At 39.4% G+C, this 22,109-nt stretch overlaps 1 protein-coding gene across 3 annotated transcripts in view; it reads left to right on the top strand.

Annotated features, from left to right (window-relative positions):
- Positions 1 to 18,749, top strand: part of ache (acetylcholinesterase) — a 36,697-nt gene extending 17,948 nt beyond the window's left edge. For all 3 annotated transcript variants that reach the window (XM_048604762.1, XM_048604763.1, XM_020522386.2), the window contains 3 exons: positions 8,758 to 10,301; positions 13,459 to 13,625; positions 16,395 to 18,749. In XM_048604762.1, the coding sequence (XP_048460719.1) occupies positions 8,758 to 10,301; positions 13,459 to 13,625; positions 16,395 to 16,519 (1,836 nt within the window). In that variant the 3' untranslated portion in view covers positions 16,520 to 18,749. The remainder of the gene's footprint in view (positions 1 to 8,757; positions 10,302 to 13,458; positions 13,626 to 16,394) is intronic.
- The last annotated feature ends 3,360 nt before the right edge of the window (positions 18,750 to 22,109 follow it).

Here is a 22,109-nt window from a genome sequence, read left to right on the forward strand (position 1 = left end):
TGCTGCTCCTGGCATGTCCTCTGGAAATCTTCGTTGAACCAGGGTTGATCCTCTGATGGGAATAGTAGAGTGGGGATATGTCAGGCTATAAGGTTGCAGATTGTGTTCAATTATAACTCAGCTGCTAATGATGGCCTTGGGGATGCCCAGTGTTCAGTTGATAGATCTGTTCAAAGTCTGTCTCAATTAGCATGGGGATTATGTGACACAACACTATAGAGGGTATTCTCAATGTAAGATCTGTGCAGTGGTCACTGTTCCTGATGATATTGTCATAAACAGATCAATGAGGATGAGATCAAGTGTAATTTCTTTTTTGGTTCCCGCGCCAACTGCTGCAGACTCAGTCTAGTAGTAAGTCCTTTAGGACTCAACTAGCTGGGTCAGTAGTGGTGATACTGAGCTACTCTTGGTGGTGATCAGTGAAGTACCTTACCCAGAGTACATTCTGTGCCCTTGCCACCCTGGGTGCTTCCTCCAAGTGGTGTACAATATGGAGGAGTTGGAGGGTGGGAGTTGGTGTCTATGGTAGACAAAGAAAATTACAGCACAGGAACAGGCCTTTCGGCCCTCCAAGCCTGCACTGACTTACTGCCCGTCACGACTAAAACTCCTTACCCTTCTGGTGATCGTGTCCCTCTAAAGAAACAAAGAAAGTCAGCAGGATGTTTCCTTGTACAGGTTTCATCTAGTGCCTTGAGACTTCTGAGGTCAAGGTTGAGGATTCCTAGGACAACTTCTAACTGACTGTATACTACTGTGCCACCAACTCTGCTGGGTCTGTCCTGCTGGTGGGACAGGACATATCCAGGGATAGTAATGCCTCGTGAGCACTGTCATCTGACAAGACACACCACCTGATGAGAATTACCCCATTGACTCCAAGCATTTGTTGAAATTACCAATTACGAGGTTCTGGTAATTTAACCTATATCAATTAATTATTTTCATCCTTTCAAGCAATTAACATGGGACAAGTACTCACAATGTCAGAATAACTATCACCCCTTGCCCACACCCAGCTGGAGATCAGTTTGCGTTATGTAAGAACAGACATTTCTGTTTTTTTCCCAAACAAATTGGGCCATTGGGCCTCAGTGGCTTAAAATCTTTGTAACTTTTATCTTTAATCTGCCTTTTGCCCATATTTGGTAGAGAGTGATTATATTCAGACAGATGTAGAGAGGTTCAAAGCTGTATCAGCTAAATTTATTGAAAATGTTGTACTCAGCAAAAATGAAAATAGGAAAATGATAGTCTCAGTTTCTTATAAGTGTTTGTATAAGATACTAACTTGGACTATGAAACAAGAGTCAGTATCCATAAGGAAATGAGAAGAGATGTTGGAGCATATTACAATAAGCTACCAAGGACTTGAGTCTAACCTTAAGAAAGGCAAGAGAAGTGCTGTACTCGTCAAATATGAGGTAGTGAGTTAAGGACTTCAGCCAATGAAGTGCATGCAATGAATATCAAACTAAACCAACTAAACAGGTGTTCATGATGCATGACATCCCAGAAAGTCCTCAGATAAAGTTTGGAATAGATCACCATCACAGGAACTGATTTTCTTCTCACCGTTGACTACTATATGACTAGTTAGACCAGATGACATCAAAGACAGGCAGTGAGGTGGTAGAATTACTGAAAGCAAAACACGTTCCTGATACTGTAGGGAGCATCAATGACCATAAATTCTCAAGAGTTCAAGTACTACTTCAATTATTAGGAAATACCGGAAATAGCCTCATCTCCACATTATCCAAAATCAAATGGAAAGGCTGAAGTAGAAGTATAAATCACCAAGGGGATTATTTTTTAAAAAGTAAATGCAGAACAGACGAGTATAAGGCAATCCTAGAAGGAAGGAATGCTGAAGGTACAGAAAGTAGTCCAGTCCAGCGACTCTTTTCATGCAACCCAAACTAAACGTCCAATAGCAAAGAAATGACTGAAGACTGAAACCAGAAGTAGTAGTAGGACTGAGTGGCAAAATCCAAGGTGAAATAATAGAATACCAAATACAATTTTAATCAAACTGCCAAATCATTGCTAGAGCTGAGCATAAAAAGCCAATCCTAGTGTAATGTTCAACACTGTCAACAAGAGTAGGTCCACAAGGCATTGAGATCTCTATAGAGCAGTTGTCACCTCGAATCATACAAGCTAAATGTCAGTTTGTCACAACCACACACACGTATGTACAATTGAAGAAGCTGCCCCTTCCTTTCAGACATCCGATAAGGATGTTGCAAACTGGATATGTTACAGAATGATCAGTCCCAGAGGTCCACCATTTCTGAACAACAAAAATAAATCAGCCATGTCATATAACATGGCAATACCACTTGCCACAGGAACACCACTCCCTATAGAAAAAGCAACATCCCAGGAATGAACTGATACCAGACAAATGGCAATAAAAAAGTTGTGTGTACTATTAAAATATGCACACTATTTAAAGGTTATAAATGTGCAGAGACTGAAAATGGGACAGACTGGACTTAACACACACTTTTGTTCTTGAATGCTAATTTCCCTTGACCAGGTCACTTTGGTAACTTGTAACAGCAAATGACAAATTATGTTGCATGACTTTTTTTTTGTTGCTTTTTATGAAGGGGGATGCTAGACAAATGTTTGTATGCTGTATACTCGTGATTTGCCATAGTGATGTGACTTCTATTCTAATTCACCTTAGTTTACTACCGTACAAATAAACGACAGGTGGTACAAAATGTAAAACAAATTTCCATAATTTTGTTTTCAGAATATGATATTGTGACCATACTACTGTGAATTGGAAAATTTGTGCTTTTGTGCATTTTAGTTACGATTTTACCATAGTGGTGGCTCAGTGGTTAGCACTGCTGCTTCACCGCCAAGGACCCAGGTTCATTTTCTATCCTTGGGTGACGGTTTATGGGGAATTTGCAAGTTCTTCCTGTGTCTGTCTGGATTGGTTTTTCTCCAGTTGCATCGGTTTCCTCCCACAGTCCAAAGATGTGTAGGTTAGGTGGATTGGCCATGTTAAATTGCCCATGGTGTCCAGGAATGTATAGGTTGAGTGGATTAGCCATGGGAAATGCAGGGTTAGAGGGACATGATAGGGGAGTGGGTCTAGGTGGGATGCTTCTCAGAGGCAGACTTGATTGGCTGATTGGCCTGCTTCCGCACTGCCAGGATTCTATGATAGAGACCAATCTTTTTTTAAAAAGATGTATTTTCTAGTGACAGATGGACAGAATTGCATGGCAAAATTTCAAATCTTACAACATTTATTATAAGGAAATGTACTAAAACCAATATAAATTATAAAAATTACTTCACTATTAACAAATTAACCAAACTATTTAAAAAATGCACAGCATCATTCCAGCAGATATGTTGCAATGAAAGGTCAGTTCAAAACTTCTGCCAGCTTGACAACAGGCTCCTGTTTCCCTGTCATACAAGGATAAATCTTCCAGTGTTGTTTCAAAGTACCACCCTGTCTCCTGTGTACCTCCAACTGACATCAAGCAGCGAAGTCCTCATCAGTGACTCCTCATAAAATCTTGAATCTCCACAATTCTCATATCTTAAATAGAAAACCAGTTCGACTAGTATCGTACTTGGTAGCTAACACAGAAACAATCTTGATTGATTGAGTGGTTTATTGTTGTACCGAGATACAGTAAAAAGTATTGTTTTGCATGCTGTATTGGCAAATCATACCATACAAGTGCATCAGGGTAGCAGAATACAGTATTACAGCTGCAGAGAAGGTGCAAAGAGGGAGATCAAAAATAGCATTTGAGAGGTCCGTTTAAAAAAAATCTGATAACAGCAGGGAAGAAGCTGTGCTTGAATCTTATCCTTTGCTTTTCATGACAACCGCTGTTTAAGTCTCTCTCACTGTCTGGGTCAGTAGTCTGTGTCTTTTTTCAGAGGTAAAAAAAAGCTTGTATCCTTTTGTGTTAAGGTGTAAAAACTTATCACTCAATTTTCTAGCAATTCTAGTTACAGTTAATATGGGTTTGTCTTTCAGCAGAGTTTAGGATGATCACTCAGAATACAAGAATGTCTAAAATGGCATTTCTACTATTTGACCAAGGCTCACTCAGGCCGTATAAGTTCCCATAAATAATTAGATCATGTCTTTGAGTAGCTGATTGAATCAATTCTAGAATTTTACAGAATTTACAGAAGTAGCTGGGGAAACAATAAACTTTTTGTATATTTTGTAATTCAATGCCTCGTTATATCGAACATCTTTATTGCTTCAGTAAATCAGAGGAGAAATGACATAAACCGGATGAATACATGGCTGCAAAGATGGTTTTAGGGGAGGGTTTCAGATTCAGATTCCTGGGGCATTGGGACTGGTTCTGGGGGAGGTAGGACCTGTACAAATTGGATGGGTTACACCTGGGAAAGACTGAGAATTATGTCCTGGGGGAGTGTTCGCTAGAGTGGTTGGGGAGGGTTTAAACTAATGTGCCAGGGGGATGGGAACCAATATAAAGAGTCAGAGAAGAAGGCAGCAAGGACAAAAACAAACGCTAGAAAAAGGAATAAGAAAAGTGATAGACTGAGAAACCAAGGACAAGATTCAAACAGGGCTATTGAGAAAAATAAGGAGGAGACAAACACTGTTAAAAGGACAAGCTTTTGAAGGCTTTGTGCCTAATATGCAGAGCATCTGTAATAAAGTGGATGAACCAATCGCGTGGATAGATGTATTTGGGTACGATATAATTGGGATTACGGAGACATGGCTGCAGGGTGACCATGAATGAGAACTGAATGTTCTAGGGTATTCAGGATTTAGGAAGGACAGGCAAAAAGTAAAAGGTGTTGGAGCGGCATTGCTGGTTAAAGAGGAAATTAACACAATCGTGAGAAAAAAGATATTAGCTCTGCCAAAAAGGAGTCTGTTTTGGTAGAGTTGAGAAATAGCAAGGGGCAAAAGACATTAGTAGGTGTCATATATATACCTCCAAACTGCAGTGGTGATGCCGAGAATGACATTAAACACAAAATTAGAGATGCATGTGGCAAGGAAATATCGGTGATCGTGGGTGATTTTAATCTGCACATAGATTAGGCAAATCAAATTAGCCACAATGCCGTAGAGGAGGAATTCCTCGAGTGTATACAGGATGGTTTCCTTGACCAACTAGAGAGCAGACCATCTTAGACTGGGTGCTGTGTAATGAGAAGGGAATGGGTGCCAATCTAGCTATGCAAGATCCCTTGGGGAAGAGCGACCGTAATATGATAGAGGTGGAAGAGTGACGTTATTGATTCAGATACTAGGGTGCTGAACCTCAATAAAGGAAACTGAGGCATGAGTTGGCCTTGATAGATTGGGGAGAGTTACATAAAGGGATGACAGTGGATAGGCAATGGCAAACATTCAAGGAATGCATGAGGGAATCCATGACTTATAAAGGAAATAAGAGAGCGTATCTGACCCAAGGAAGAAGCATACAGATTGGCCAAGAAAAATAATAAATCTGAGAATTAGGAGCAGTTTAGAATTCAGCAAAAAAGGACCAAGGCATTGATTAAGAAGGGGAAAATAGAGTACAAAAGTAAGTTTACAGGGAACATAAAGACTGACATTAAGAGTTTCTATAGGTATGTGAAGAGAAAGAGATTGGTAAAGACAAATGTAGGTCCCCTACAGTTAGAAACAGGGGGATATATAATAGGGGACAAAGAAATGGTTGAGGAACTGAATACATACTTTGGTTCTGTCTTCACAAAAGAGGACACAAATCAGATTCCAAAATTGTAGGAGGATGCAAGATTAAATGAAAGGGAAGAACTGAGGGAGATCAATATTAGTAGAGAAATGGTGCTGGGAAAATTGTTGGGATTGAAGGCTGATAAATCCCCAGGACCTGATAATCTACATCCCAGAGTACTTAAGGAAGTGGATCTAGAAATAGTGGATGTGTTGGTGGTCATCTTCCAGGATTCTATAGACTCTGAAACAGTCCCTGCAGATTGGAGGGTGGCTAATGTCATTCCAGTATTCAAAAAGGGAGGTAGAGAGAAAACAGGGAATTATAGATTGGTGAACCTAACATCAGTAGTGGGAAAAATTCCTGAATCCATTGTCAAAAATTTTAAAGCAGAGCATTTAGAAAGCAGTGGTAGGATCAGACAGAGTCAGCATGGATTTATGAAGGGGAAATCATGCTTGACAAATCTGTTGCAATTCTCTGAAGATGTAACTAGTAGAGTTGACAAGGGGGAGCCATCTGAAGTGGTATATTTGTACTTTCAGAAAGCGTTTGACAAAGAGATTAATGTGCAAGATAAAGCACATGGGATTGGGGGAAGTGTATTGAGATGGATAGGAAACTGGATGGCGGAGAGGAATTAAAGAGTAGGAATTAATGGGTCCTTTTCAAATTCGCAGGCAGTAACTAGTGGTGTGTCACAGGGATTGGTGCTGGGACCCCAACTATTCACAATCAAGATTAATGATTTGGATTAGGGAACAAAATGTAACATCTCCAAGTTTGCAGATGATATCAAGTTGGGTGGGAAGGTGAACTGTGACGGGGCTGCAGAGATTCTTTAGCATAACCTCGACTGGGTGAGTGGGCAAATCAATGGCAGATGCAGTATAATTTGGATAAATGTGAGGTTACTCACTTTAGAAGCAAAAACAAGAAGGCAGATTACTACCTGAATGGCTGCAAATTGTGAGAAGGGAGTGTGCAGCGGGACCTGGGTGTCCTTGTGCACTAAATCGCTGAAGGTAAGCATGCAGGTGCAGCAGGCAGCAAAGAGGCAAATGGTTTGTTGGCCTTCATTGCAAGAGGTTTCGAGTACAGGAGCATCGATGTGTTGTTGCAGTTGTACAGGGCCTTGGTGAGACCACACCTCTAATATTGTGTGCAATTCTGGTATCCTTTTTCTGAGAAAGGATGCTCTTGCTCTCGAGAGTGCAGCGAAGGTTTACCAGGGTGATTCCGGGGATGGCGGGTCTGATGTATGAGGAGAGTTTGACTAGGATTGTTTTCACTGGAGTTCAAACGAATGAGGGAGGATCTCATAGAGACTTATAAAATTCTAACAGGACTGGACAGTGTAGATGCAGCGAGGATGTTCCCGATGGTGGGTGTGTCTAGAATTGGGGGTCACAATATGAGGATTTGGGATAGACAATTTAGGACGGAGATGAGACATTTCTTCACCCAAAGAATAGTGAGCCTGTGGAATTCATTACCACAGGAGGTAGTTGATGCCGAAACATTGAATGTATTCAAGAGGCAACTAGATGTGGCACTTGGGACGAATGGGATCAAAGGTAATGGGGAGAAAGCAGGATTAGGCTATTGAGTTGGACGATCGTCCATGATTGTGAAGAATGGCAGAGCAGGCTTGAAGGGCTGAATAGCCTTCTCCTGCTCAAATCTTCTATGTTTTGATGTTTCTATGTTAACTTGAAATAAGTCTCAACAGTAATGATACTTTTCCTTTCCCAAACTAAAATAAGATTTTGTGAGCATTGTTAATGAAAGCAAGTAGATTTGTCACCAGAAGCTCAAATTGTTTCCAGTAGGCTCTAGGTAATTTTGCAAATGAATATCTTAATGAGTGGGGCTCCAAGTATGTACAAAAGTGTAAAGATTGACAATTCTATGCACTTATAGGCTGCATACTTTTCAATTGGTAATCTCCAGAAATATCATGTGTGTATTTGGATTGGGGGTATAGAGGTTGAAGAGAGATGGTGGTTCTTAATCCTTATTCTGAGATAATCTGTGGCAAAATTCAATCACATTAGTTAAATGGAGCTTTTGATGTGGAGAGGAAATGTGCACAGGGAAAATCAACATTAGATGATCTTTGAGTACCAGAGCTTCATTTGGAAATTTTCGAGCTGTTGAAAAGGGGCTAAACAAAAACAAAATTGTTTCTACAGAATGTTCTATACCTATATTTCATAAAGGATTGCATTTTAGTGACCTCTACTATTAAGTTTTGAACAAAGATCACTGGACCTGAAACGTTAACTCTGCTTTCTCTCCACAGATGCTTTGCAGCAATTTCTGATTTTGTTTCTGATTTCCAGCAGCTGCAGTTCTTTGGTTTCTTGTCTACTATTTAGTGGAATGTCAATGTCAAAGCAACAGATTCTATACATTTCGTGGAAATTTCATGACTGCATGACAGGATAATAATTAAAACTGTTCATTTCACAATCTCAAAAAAACTGACCAACTCCATAGATAGATGTAAGACAGTAACACATTTGGGGTTTTTTTCTTGCGGCAGAAACCAGTACTAGATTTAATACGAGAATGCATGTCACTACTGCCTTTTCAAAACAATTAGATGAGCCATTAATGCAGTGTCACCAGCATTCCAGTTTTAAAAAAAAAGAGAAATTTTATGCTTTTTTAACATATTGGGTTAACCAAAAGTATGTCTATGTGCACTGTCACCCTGTCAATTGCATTTCTACTATTCCACTACTGTATTGTTATCTATTATATATTCTACCAAAAGCTCTACTGCCCAATATACCATTGACCACAATGTTGCCAAGTTGATCTGTTATATGCTGCACAATAATGTCCTCCAGAACTAACATTTACAAATGGTGAATTATTAACATTAGGTAATAATGAACGGATGCAGTTAATTTAAAACTATATTTTATCGCAACAAAATTTATATTTTGGATGCTTTTTAACAATAAGATTAATGCAATTTTGTTATTTTCACTTTTTAAAATTTCATTTTTAGACCTGCATACAATCAATCATGAGACTCAAAAGGAAACCAAGCCTATTAACATGCCACACATTAATGTCGTTATTTCTTCTGACACTTGAGCTTCTCAGTGGTACACCAAGCGAAGAAGAGTTGGTGGTCACAACTACTCGAGGAAAAGTGAAAGGAATTCCAATAAATGTACTTTCGGGTACAGTCACTGCTTTTCTGGGCATACCATATGCAGAACCACCTATTGCTGAACTTCGATTTAAGAAACCGGAACCTCGACGTCCCTGGTCTGGGTTGTGGATTGCAAACAAATATCCAAACACATGTTACCAGTATATAAACAACTCTTCCTCTGGTTACTCTTGGGAGGAAATGTGGAATCCTAACACAAAACTTAGTGAGGATTGTCTGTATGTTAATGTGTGGGTTCCATCACCAAGACCAAACAATGCAGCTGTTATGGTATGGATTTTTGGTGGAGGCTTTGCTTCAGGCACCTCTTCCCTGGCAGTCTATGATGGGAGATATCTATCTTACGTTGAAAATGTAATTGTAGTTTCTATGAACTATAGGTTAGGTGCTTTAGGTTTCTTAGCTTTACCTCGTAGCCGCAATGTTCCTGGGAATATGGGATTATTTGACCAACGTTTAGCACTTGAGTGGGTTCAAGAAAATATAGTCGCATTTGGAGGAAATCCCAAAAGTGTGACCTTGTTTGGAGAGAGCGCTGGAGCAGCTTCAGTACATCTGCATATCCTTTCACCTAAAAGCCATTCTCTGTTTACAAGAGCAATAATGCAAAGTGGTTCCTCAAATGCTCCTTGGGCTGTCTTAAAAGACGCTGAGGCAAAACATAGGGCTACAGTTTTGGCCAGCCGCCTTGAATGTCCTTACAATAATGATACAGAGTTAGTGAGTTGTCTTCGTGGTAAACATCCCCAAGAGATAATAGAGAAGAGTATCACAATCTTAACAGATAACCTTTTGGCTGGATATGTTTTTTTACCTGTAGTTGATGGCGATTTTCTCACTGGACTGCCAGAAGAATTAATTCAAATGGGAAACTTTAAACAAATCCAAATCTTAACAGGTGTGAACAAACACGAGGGGAGCTTCTTTTTGGTGTATGAGGTTCCTGGTTTCAAGAAAGATACAGAAAGTCTCATTACTCGTGAAGAATTCCTGCATGGTGCAAGGATGTCTTTTCCTGAAGCTGGTGATATTGGACTAGAGGCTGTTATCTTCCAATATACAGATTGGACAGATGAGAACAATGCAACAAAGAATCGTGATGCTTTAGTTGATCTGGCTGGAGACTGCAATTTTGTATGTCCACTGATGGATTTTGCTAATAAGTTTGCTGAATGTGGAAATACTGTCTACATTTATTTGTTTGACCATCATGCTTCAAATGCAGATTGGCCTGGGTGGATGGGAGTTATGCATGGCTACGAGATTGAATTTGTATTTGGAATTCCTCTTGCCGAAAGGCTCAATTACACAACAGCAGAGCAGACACTCAGCAGAAAAATGATGCACTACTGGGCAAATTTTGCAAAAACTGGGTAAGCAATCAGCTTGCATTAGCTATGTATATATTGGTCATGCATAAGTACAATGTTGCTTCAATTGTTGCATTTTCCCTCATAGCTCATGCATTGATCTTTTGCTTTTGCAATTGTTTTAGTATTAATTTGTAACAGAACACAATCATAGAGCTAAGTGGAATTGCATGGACTTTGTCCCATTCTTCGAATAACCAGAGAATGACCCACAAAGGTTTGTTTCTTATCTAAATGCTGCCCTTTGACGACAACATCAAAAAAGTTCCAGTTTCTGTATATATGCTGATGATACTTACTCTATCTCACCACTGCTTTGCTAAACTCTTCAGATGTTTCCAAATTGTGAAACCATTTGTCCAGCTTGAGTTAATGGCTAAGCAGAAATCTCCAATTATTTATTTGGAACACTGAAGCAATTACCTTCAATCCTTACGCAAACTCTCCTCCCTGACCATCAATTCTACCCCTTTTTCTGGCAACTGTCTGGGGCCGTGACAGAATGTTAACAACTTCAGTATCATATTTGACCTGGAGATGAGATGTCTATGATATGTACATACACAGTTACCACCTGCACAACATCATTTTTCTCTGCCCCTGCCTAATTTTTTGTGTCTAAAGCCCTCATCCATGCCCTTTATCTGAAGATTTAATTATTGAGGTTGGTTGCCTCGCCGAGCTGGTTTGTTGTTCCGCAGACGTTTCGTTACCGTGCTTGGTAACATCCTCAGTGCAGCCTCTGATGAAGCGTCGGTGTGTTTTCTCGCCTGGCTTTTTAAATTCTGGGGTCCGTTGCGATGGATTGCCTCACTTCCGGGTTTCCTCCGTAGTGGAATGTATATGGGGTCCAGTTCAATGTGTTTATTAATAGCCTGCTTCGTGGAGTGCCATGAGTGAGTATTGGTCGTGTCTTTTTGTAGCCAGTTGGTGTTCATGTACTCTTGTTGTTAGTTTCCTTCCTGTTTGTCTGATGTAGTGTTTCTCGCAGTCTCTGCAGGGGATCTTGTAGACACGACCAATACTCACTCATCCCAATCCACGTGGACAAGGAGAACCACGACTTCGACTGGGACAACACCAAGATCCTGGGACAGGCCAGGCAGAGACAAGCACGAGAATTCCTGGAAGCATGGCACTCCACGAAGCAGGCTATTAATAAACACATTGAACTGGACCCCATATACATTCCACTACGGAGGAAACCCGGAAGTGAGGCAATCCATCGCAACGGACCCCAGAATTTAAAAAGCCAGGCGAGAAAACACACCGACGCTTCATCAGAGGCTGCACTGAGGATGTTACCAAGCACGGTAACGAAACGTCTGCGGAACAACAAACCAGCTCGGCGAGGCAACCAACCTCAACACCCACAACCTGAGCTACAAATCTACTCCAAAACCTTAGAGATTTAATTGTTCTAACACACTCCTGACTGGCCTTCCACATTCCACCCTCCATGACATTGAGGTCATTCAAAACCCTACTGTCACTATACTAATGCACATCAAATACTTTTAATCCATTACCCCATACTCACTGACCTATACTGGCGCTACATTAAACTATATATTGAATTTATAATTCCCATATTATGTTCAAATCCCTCCATCATGCTCCCCTCCAATCTCTGTAACCTCCTGCAACCTTCTGAGATATTGATATTTCTCTAATTCCAATGTCCTGAACATCCCTGATTTTAGTTTGTGCTCAGTTTGTGACTGTGCCTTCTACTGACTAAGCCCTAAGTTCTGAAACCTCTACAACTCTCTGCTTTCCTTCATTGAGATGCACCTTACAACCCATTTTTTGGATCAAGCTTTTGTTCATCTGTCCAAATACCTGCTTGTATATTTTGTGTCACATTTTGATGGATAATGCTTTGTGAAGCATCTTGGATTGTTTATTACTTTAAACACACAGGTAAATACATACTGTTGTCATAACTAATTCATTGACAAATTTATTTGTATATTTAGGTTGAATAGTCATCTATACAAGGAAACGACAGGATACTGTTCTTTTAATAATTTGTGAAGGCCTGTGATGCCTCTCCTTCCCCACATTAATGCTATACTTAATACTTTATTGTGGCAATTTTTGTTTCCTTAGCAACAGGAAGATGCTATTGCTGAAAATATCAGTAAAAGACTTCTACAAGCTAAAGTACTGCTGGTGCTGAGAATTTTAAACAAAAATAAAAATGCTGGCGTAACTCAGCAGATCTGGTGGCATCTGTGAAGAGAGAAGCAATTTGATGCAAAAAATTATTTACGCTTCTGTCTCCACAGAAAGACGTTTGTGTTAGCTGTCCCAATCTTTCTTTATTTTTCACCCTTTTTGCAGTCTTTAATGGTTTAGTGCCAAGGGATTTTGAAATTTTGTTTACTGAAGTTCAGCACTGACTTTCCATTCTGAAATAAGACCTCTTGTTTTGTGAAATAATTCAGCAGTCAAATATTAGTTGATACTGCTTTAAACAAGAACGTTGTGGTTACCTTAAACCTTTAGTATTGACTCTGTGAATGAGATATTGTACACAGGTTTTTGACACTTTCATTTGTGATCATTCATTATTGGATGTGGTGTTGCTCTTCACCTCAAATAGTTGGTAGCTCACTTACAGTGGGTATCTAAATTTCAATATAAGAGTTCCTTTTACTTATAGTGGCAGTGATTCTCAGTGCTATTCACCGTGATCATCATAGTATTTCACTTCTTTTGCCCTTTATTTTCTCATGATCTTGCCATCTTAGCCAGCTGGTAATCCTTATCAAGTCATGTCCGTAAATTCCGTTTGTAGGGATAACAACGTACTTGGGTTAATGTACGTGACTCTTAAGAGTTCAAAATGTAAAGATTGTCGTTATTGAATTGTTCACATAGCCATATAAATCACTTGCACACACAAGTGGATCATATGCAGATGGGGTCTGCTTACAGATAAATTCACTAACAATCCTAGAAGGTTTAATGCACTTAATATTTCTGCTTTTTGAAAAATCAACAAACACAATTAACTGTTTTGCTAATGTTTTGGCAATTACTAGTTCCGGTTAAAGAATTGCTATAGTTCTGAAATAGATTCTTCCTACTGTTATGCTATTGCTTTTTTTTGTAACAGAATTAAATATTAATATTTTCATTTTTTATTTCAAAGTAACCCAAATGAACCCAAAATGCAAGGAATGAAGTGGCCTGAATATACGCAATTAGAACAGCGATACATAACTTTAAACACTGAAACACCAAGAATTTATATGAAACACCGTGCTCAGCAGTGTGCCTTTTGGAATCAATTTCTTCCCAAACTTCTTCAAAGAACAGGTATGAATGATACACAATAAAACATAATCTTTTTTTTCGTTATTCTTTCATAGGATGAGTGTCAGCAACGAGATCAGTATTTGTTGCTTATCCTGAAGTTTCCTTGAGACCAACACTATCCATCTAGTGCAGGTACACTGCTGTGTTCCCATCAGCTCAGTTTGATGGAACACCAATAAATTAAACGATAAAGTGGCAATTAATTTTAATTACATTGTTCAACCAATGTACGCGAAAAGATAACAATTAAAAATTTGTAGGGTTTTATACAAGATCTGAGACGCACATGCAACAAAAATGAAACAAAGCATAGAATATCATACCTGTTAAGATTAAATAGTTAATTCATAAGTATGTTGCATAAAATTGAACATATTTTCAAGAATTAAGGATTAATCATTTCAAAAATTAACAAACCTACTTCAAGGTTGTGAGTTCATTCTAGCTAATTGGGAATTGCCTAAATTATTATTAATTTTGCTAAATTTGCATTATACTGGGAAAAGGTCAATTTTTCTATTCCAGTCACGAATTTTGAAAGGAGCTTCTTCAACCTCTATTCCAGTCCTTGTATTCCTTTGTAGACTTTTTTTTCACTGAAACCAACCCAGATGCCAATTTGGGAACCATTAATTCTCCTTGGTGTGATCACCTCCTGTAGCATCAAGATTTAAAGGTTGCCAAAATGTGGGCTTCAACTTGAAAGCAGGAGTCCAATTTTGAGTCTGCAGTGCATTCAGAATGATTCATAACTCAGTTTCCATGGCCAGAATTCTTATGGTATCAGACCATGACCATATTTTGACCAGAGCCCAATTGAAGTTTAAGAGGTTATTACAGTTCCATGTGGATACCCCAAATGATTAAACTTATAGGTGATCAGCTATGAATTAGCTCCACTTCTTTATTCACTCATACCCTTTGTTGGTTCCCTCGCTTATAGATGCCTTTCTCCCAGACCAAATTAATTACTGTTTTAAAAGTAGCCAATGTAACCAAGCTTTCTTGAGTTAATAAAAGAGTGAATTTATTAGTTACTAAACAGAACATGAATTAATAACACTGCAAGCATACACACAGATTAGATATACAAGAAGTGAGTCCAAAAAAATAAAAGTTACAAGACATAGGAGTAGTTTTTCTGGGTGGTTCATGAAGAGTAGGTAGTGGAATATAGATAGCTGGAGAGTCGATTTTAGGATTCTTGGCTTTGCACTTTGTTGCAATCCTTTTGTCCTGTTTCCTTTTGACCGTGGTTGGTTAGTCCCCCTGTTGACGTGTTTCCTTTTGACTGGCTTGTTAGCTAACTTGCTTCTAGCATTCAGAGCAATAGAGTTCTTTTACTTGCAATACATTGGTGACTAGCAGGTGGTTCGTTGGCTGTGACCTTCATAGCACTCTAGCACTCAAACCTAGGCCAGTTACATGGATTTTTCGGTTCACTACCATACTTTCTACCAGCACATGTTCTCATACTAGTATACACAGATCAGGGTTGCAGTTGGTTTTTAACCCATTTTTCTGCATATTTCTAGAAGGGCAAAACACAAAAAAAAAGTCTGCAAGAGGTAGCTTTCAGCTGAGAGGTGAGAGAGAGTCATCCACTTTTTTTTTTCTCGCTCTTGCTCTTGGTCTCGTTCTCTTCTCTTCCCCCTGCCCCACCCCCATTCGAAGTTTCCCTGACATTGTACATGGGTGACATTCCAGGGTCCCACATGAGAATTTACCAGCAACAATTATGTTTACATCTATGGCCTTTTTTCTCTGTAATTCTCTTTAACATACAAAATATATTTTTTAAGTTAAAAGATACCCATAATACTTATGATCCAATGTCATGACATTTCCCCTGCAGAGCAAATTAAATGAGATTCCTTCTCATTTCATTGTAAGGGTGAAAAGAAATGTTGCTGATTACCACACACTGCAACTGATCCTAGTGTGTAAATGTAGGATAAAGAAAGCTACTTGTTTAGTATCCTTTTTGTTTGATTAGTATTGTTAAAAATTCATGCATGATAAAATATTTTGTATGGAAGAATTATGAATGGAACTCAACTTAAATTGATTAAGCATATCACCCCAACAGTAAGTTGATCACATTTAGCTCTTTGTGTAGTGTTTCAATGTTTGAACTCCTGCTGTAAATAGTTTCTGTCTTTGTTGCTGTACATTCTGAAAAATCCATTCATTAATGGTTACCCCAAATAACACTTTACACTTCTCAGTTTAGCCTTGTGTCTTTTGCTGATTTGAGGTTCATATGAACTTGTGATAAAGAGTGAAGCAGATAAAACTAATATTTGTTTTGCTCTGTTGTTGTCCATTATAGCTTTATTTCCTTTTTATAGAATAATAATGGGAAATGTGCCAGGCATCTTAAGCACTACTTGCTGTGTGTTAATGTCTGCCCCAAGCTGGTGATATTTATACAAGCATCATTTGACGCAACCAAAAAAGGATAAATTCCATATTGGAGTGGCATATCTCTTTGCTATTCAGAAATAAATTTAGAACACAAAGCTTTATGCCTATGCGATAACATCAGTGGAAAATACAGCACACTTAAAAATTAGAATAGTACAGTTTGTGATAATAAAGCTGCTTTAATCAAAATATCTTGTGCTATTAAAACTTGAGTTTATAATTTTTGTACAATGTAAATGTTTTAAATCTCTGTTCAAGATTAATTCTGTGTATTAAATTAATTTCCTTAATAGGAACTGCCACTTAAAAACTTCCACACTATAAATTATGTTTTTTTTTCAGCATACATGGATGAAGCAGACCAACAGTGGAAGCAGGAATTCCATCGATGGAACTCTTACATGTCAGATTGGAAAAGTAAATTCAATGCTTATAACAGCAAAAAAGATAGTTGTACTAGTGTTTAAACAGTTTCCCTCTGCAAAATCACTTGTGACAAACAGTTCTGTTTGCCTAAATGCTTGCTAAGTCTTCAATGGTAAAATAGCCTTAAGTTATTAACTCCCTAAGTGCAAAACATGTTATACACTACCTGTTTAGTAATTAATATATCCACATTTATAAGATGTTTCATTTCAAGGACCCTGCTATCACTTCCAAGACCACTGCAAAGATTTTGTTGCATTTTGTCCAACATTTAAGGTTCTTTTTGCTACCTTACTGTTTTCTCAATTTATCTATTATTCTCTCTAGCAGTTTTCTGCTTTTGGTTTTGTCCCATTCTCTGGTTTTAATTTGAATGAGCATGCATTTACTTTTCAATTTGAATCTTTCACCTCATTTTTGTATCTCCAGTATGATGCTGTATTTCTACTTTACCTGAATTGTACCTTTTTTGTTAGCTGTTATTTTCACAAAATGATTTAAGTAATAACAGGAAGAGCAATTAATAAAATTTAAAATCAGAATTTGTCAAAATATCCATAAGGCTATCACACTTGCTGCCATGCACTAACGGTGCCGTAGCTTCAGGTGAGGACTGCTAAATATGAATAGTACGTCATTGCAGAGCATCAAGTGGGGTGCAGTTGCAGTGTTTGCATGAGAGAGACAAACTAAGCATGCTGCGGAGAATTAGAGTTGGCATGAAGTGACACCAAGCCGCTTCTTTTAGACCCAGAAAACATCCATGCATATTGGATTGGCTATTGGGCATGCTTCTAACATTGTGCCAATTGTGAATTACTACCAGTGAACTTTTCTTGTGAAAACTCTCAAGTGTGAAACCTAATTTCTTCAAATTTCAACAATTGTTTGATGATTTTTAAAATGTTTAGTTCACCTTTTTGTCTGTCCTCTTTTTGTTACCCAATCTTTCTTTTCATGTCTTACTTTTCTGTTGATTTGATATTGAATTCACACATTCAAATTTATATTGATTAGTCAGTCTTTGTACTGTTAATTTGTATATTTTTACATCTGATTGGTCAAGGAGATGCTGTTGACAGTTGCTAACCCTGTTCACTTTCAAATCTTCTCCAGGCATACTGGCCACTGAGGAGCATTCCTAATGTGGTTCAACAGGTTGATAATCATCCTGTTAATCATTCCAAAGCTTTCCTACTACTTTTTAAAATAAGAAAAGTGTGTTAAGAACAAAACAAACAAACCTTCATTCCAGATGCCCAGATTGACACCATTAGCATATCTTTATCAGTCTGTACCTCAGCAACTTTTCAAACAAAACCTTGTTGAAATGGGCATCAAATCTAACTAATGGCAAACACCCCTGAACTCGGCTCTATGGCATATTAATATCTGTTTTTATTCAGTAAGTCTGTAAGTTATGCAGGTATAAAATTCTGAATGCTAGACTGCTAGTCTGTTCATAATTTACATATACACAGATTATTACTTAAAATTACCATACAGTTTTTTTTGTGCTGGGGGAGAGGAAGATAAGGGGAATGTCATGTGAGGGGGAGAGATACAAGAGAGAGGGTTAGTAAGCGCATGAGGGATGGTAAACCGGTGAGGAAAGGTGTGCGAGTCCAACACAGTACATAAGAATGAGGGAGAAAGAATGTGTGCACATGTATGAGCGTGATGGATGGAAAATATATGCGCATGTGAGATTGTGTGGGAAAGTGTGTGTGACTGTGAGAGCGTGATGGAGGGAGAAATTGTACATGTGAGTGAGGTTGAGGGAGAGAGACCGCGTGTACATGTGAGAAACAGAGTGTGTGCCTGAGGGACAGTGAGTGAGTTAGCATATGGGAGAGGTTGACAGAGTGATCATTTGGAAGGAAGGGTGAGAGGGAATGCATGTGCGAAAACAATGGGCTTGATAGAGTGGATAGGAAGAAACTGTTCCTGCCCATAAAAGAATCAAGAGCCAGAGGATGCCAATTTGAAAGGGTTTTCAAAAGGTGCAAATGTGATGCAAGAAAAATCTTTTTCACACAGAGAATAGTTATGGTTGTGGAATGCTGGGAACTGTGGTGGAGGCAGGCTCAAGTGAGGCATTCAAGATGGCATTGAATGATTATTTCTATTTAAATAATGTCCGTAGGTATGTGTAACAAGCAAGGAATTGGCAGTAGGTAATGATGCTCATTTGAAGTACTAGTGCTATATCATGGGCCAAATGGCCTCTTTCTGCAACATAGCGCTCTTATGATTCTGTGATTGTGTGTACATAAGGGAAGGAGAGAGGAAGGGAGAGAAAGTGTGTGTGTGTGTGTGTGTGTGTGTGTGTGTGTGTGTGTGTGTGTGTGTGTGTGTGTCAGAGACTCGGAGAATGAGTGTGCCCATTTGTGGAAAAGTAAGGGAGGTTATACAAGTTTGCAATAGGATGTGAGAGTGTAGGGTGGCTATGTGGGCAGAATGGTGTCTCAGTGGTTGGCCCTGCTGCCTCACAGCACCAGGTCCCAGGTTCGATTCCAGCCTCAGGCGACTGTCTGCGTGGAGTTTGCACATTCTCCTCATGTCAGCACGGGTTTCCTCCGGGTGCTCTCACAGACCAAAGATGTGCAGGTCAGGTGGATAGGTCAGGCTAAATTGCCCAATGTCCACGGATGTGCAGACTAGCTGGATTAGCCACGAGAATGCAGGGTTACAGGGATTGGGTAGGGGGCGTGGGTCTGTGTAGATCGTTCATTGGAGAGGAGTGTGAGCTCAATAGACTGAATGGCCTGCTTCCACATAGTAGGGATTCTATGACTCCATAAGGAATGAAGCATGGGTGTGCAAGGGAAAGAAGGATTGAAAGGAAAGAAGGGACATTGTGAGGGAGTGTGAGTATGAGGGAAGCTATGTGAGTATTGGACGAAAGTTGAAGGATGGAGGGTGTGTGATGGAATGAGAGTGTATAAGTGAGGATGTGAGTGTGCAAGTGTGAAAGAGGGAGGGCAGTCAAAAATGCAAGTAAATGGAGAAGGCAGGGAGAATGTACGAGTGTGAGCTGGATGGAGAGTGTGTGTGTGTGTGTGTGTGTGTGTTTGTAAGAGGGAAAGTAGACACACATCCACCCTTTCCCTCTTTCTCCTCCTCCTTCCCAAATATCTATCTGCAAGGCAGGGTGGGAGAGGAGGCAAACCTGAAACGCAACCCCGTTCAAACTTTCACTTTCTATGAATTCTATCGAGGATCACTAAGTGTGTCTGCCACCAGAGATGGATGCAAAGCCCATGTTAGTTAAACCCAGCAATAGCTCAGCCCTGATCCACATCCACTTCCATGGTATTTGGTACTTGAGGTCTAGTCTGTCTCTTTTTAGCTCTGTATCTTAACCAAAACAGCAAAAATAAAATTTCATTAGTTAACATCTTGGCAATTCTTAATGCTAAATCTTTAATTACTCATTTATATAGATAATTGACTTACATACAAACACATCATTTAGGATCAGAAGTAGGCCACTTGGCCCCTTCAACCTACTCATTTTTCACCTCATTTTTCAATTCTCACTGATTTCAGGAAAAATACCAGAAAATTTAAAGTCTGTGAATATTGTACCATTATTTATAAAGAACACAAGGGATAGGCCAAATACCTATACATCAGTCCGTCTGACTTCACGGTAAGTGAATTATTGTAATCGATTCTGAAAAGGCAGGAAATTATAGGCCAGGTAGCCTGACCTCGGTCGTTTTATAAGTTTTTAGAGTCCATTATTAAGGATAAAATTGTGGAGTACTTGCAAGTGCATGGTAAAGTAGGACTGAGTCAGCACAACTTCGTCAAGGGGAGATCAGGCCTTACAAATCTGTGAAACTTCTTTGAGGAGGTAATGAGCATGTTAGTCAAAAGAGAGCCAGTGAATGTGATCTACATGGATTTCCAGACAGGAGGCTGCTAGGGAAGATAAGAGTCCATGGTTTTAGGGGCAAAGGACTGGCGTGGACAGAGGATTGGCAGAAGGCAGAGTGTGTGGATAAAGGGGTCTTTTACAGGTGACTAGAGGTGTTGCGTAGGGGCGAGTGTTGGAACCACAACTGTTCATGTTATACATTAACGATCTGGATGAAGGAACTAAGTTGAACTAAATTGTTGCTAAGTTTGTAGATGAGAAAGATAGGTGGAGGGACAGGTAGTGCTGAGGATGCCAGGAGGCTGCTGAGAACCTGCACATACCAGGAAGAATGGGAAAGAAGTTGTGGATGGAATACAATATAAGAACATGAAAAACAGAAGGTGTAGACTGTTTTCTAAATGGGAAAAGGCTTTGGAAATCTGAAGTACAAAGGGATTAAGGAGTCCTAATTCAGGATTCTGTAAAGGTTAACATGCAGGTTCAGTTGGCAGTTATGAAGGGAAATGCAATGTTAGCATTCATTTTGAGAGGGCTAGAATACAAGACCAGGGATATACTGCTGAGTCTATAAAGACTTTGGTCAGACTGCATTTGGAATATTGTAGGCAGTTTTGGGCCCCATACCTAAGGAAGGATGAGCAGGTGTTACAGGGGGTCCAGAGGAGAATGATCCCAGGAATGAAGGGCTTGTCATATGAGAAGTAGTGGAGGACTCTGGGTCTGTACTTGATTGAGTTTAGAATGAGAGGGCTATCACTGAAACTTACAGAATACTGAGAGGCCTGGAAAGAATGGATATAGAAAAGATGTTTCTCCTAGTAGGAGAGACTAGGACCTCGGGAAAGCCTTAGAGTGAAGGGATGTTACTTTAGAACTGAGATGAAGAGGAATTTCTTCAGCTAGAGAGTGATGAATCTGTGGAACTCATTGCCACAGAAGGCTCTGGCAGCTAAGTCATTGAGTGTATTTAAGACAGAAATAGGTTCTTCATTAGTAAGGGGATCGAAGCTTATGGGCAGAAGGCAGAAAAATGGAGTTGAGAAACATCTTTGCCATTCAATCGTGACTGATCAGAATGGTCTAATTCCACTCCTATACCTTAGGGTCTTTTGTAAGTTGATTGGTAGAACAATTGGAGGGTATCGAAGAAAAATCATTTTCACCCAGAGGAGGGTGAGTGTGTGGAACTCTCCTCACAGCTTGGTGATTGAAGCAGGAAACCTGAACCCACTTAAAAACAATCTGGATCTTCCTCTGAAAGACTGCAACTGGCTAGGCTGTGGACCAGGTGCTGAAAGGTGGGATTAAAATGAGCACCTAGATTTTTTTTCTCTTTTTCAGCTGGCACAGATATGATCGAGTGAATGGCCATTTTCTGTGCTGTGATTTTCTGTGATTCTACTCAATAAGATCGTGGTTGATCTGATTTCTCCACATTCCTACTTATCCCTGATAATGTCTACCCCCCACCCCTTGCTTATCGAGAATCTATCTACCTCTGCCTGAAAAAGGCTTGAAGAGTCTGCTTCCACCAAATTTTGAGGAAGTGATTTCAGAGATCGTCACTGAGAGAAGAAAATGCTTCATCATCTCCATCTTAACTGGGTGATTGTTCAGTTTTAAACTGACCCCTCATTTTAGATTCTCCTACAAGAGGTAACATCCTTTCCACATCCGTCTTGTCAGGACCTCTAACGATCATGTGTATTTCAATCCAATCATTTCTTACTCTTCTACTTTCC

This window comes from Rhincodon typus, chromosome 13 (genome assembly GCF_021869965.1).
Source record: "Rhincodon typus isolate 14 chromosome 13, sRhiTyp1.1, whole genome shotgun sequence".
Lineage (NCBI taxonomy): Eukaryota > Metazoa > Chordata > Chondrichthyes > Orectolobiformes > Rhincodontidae > Rhincodon > Rhincodon typus.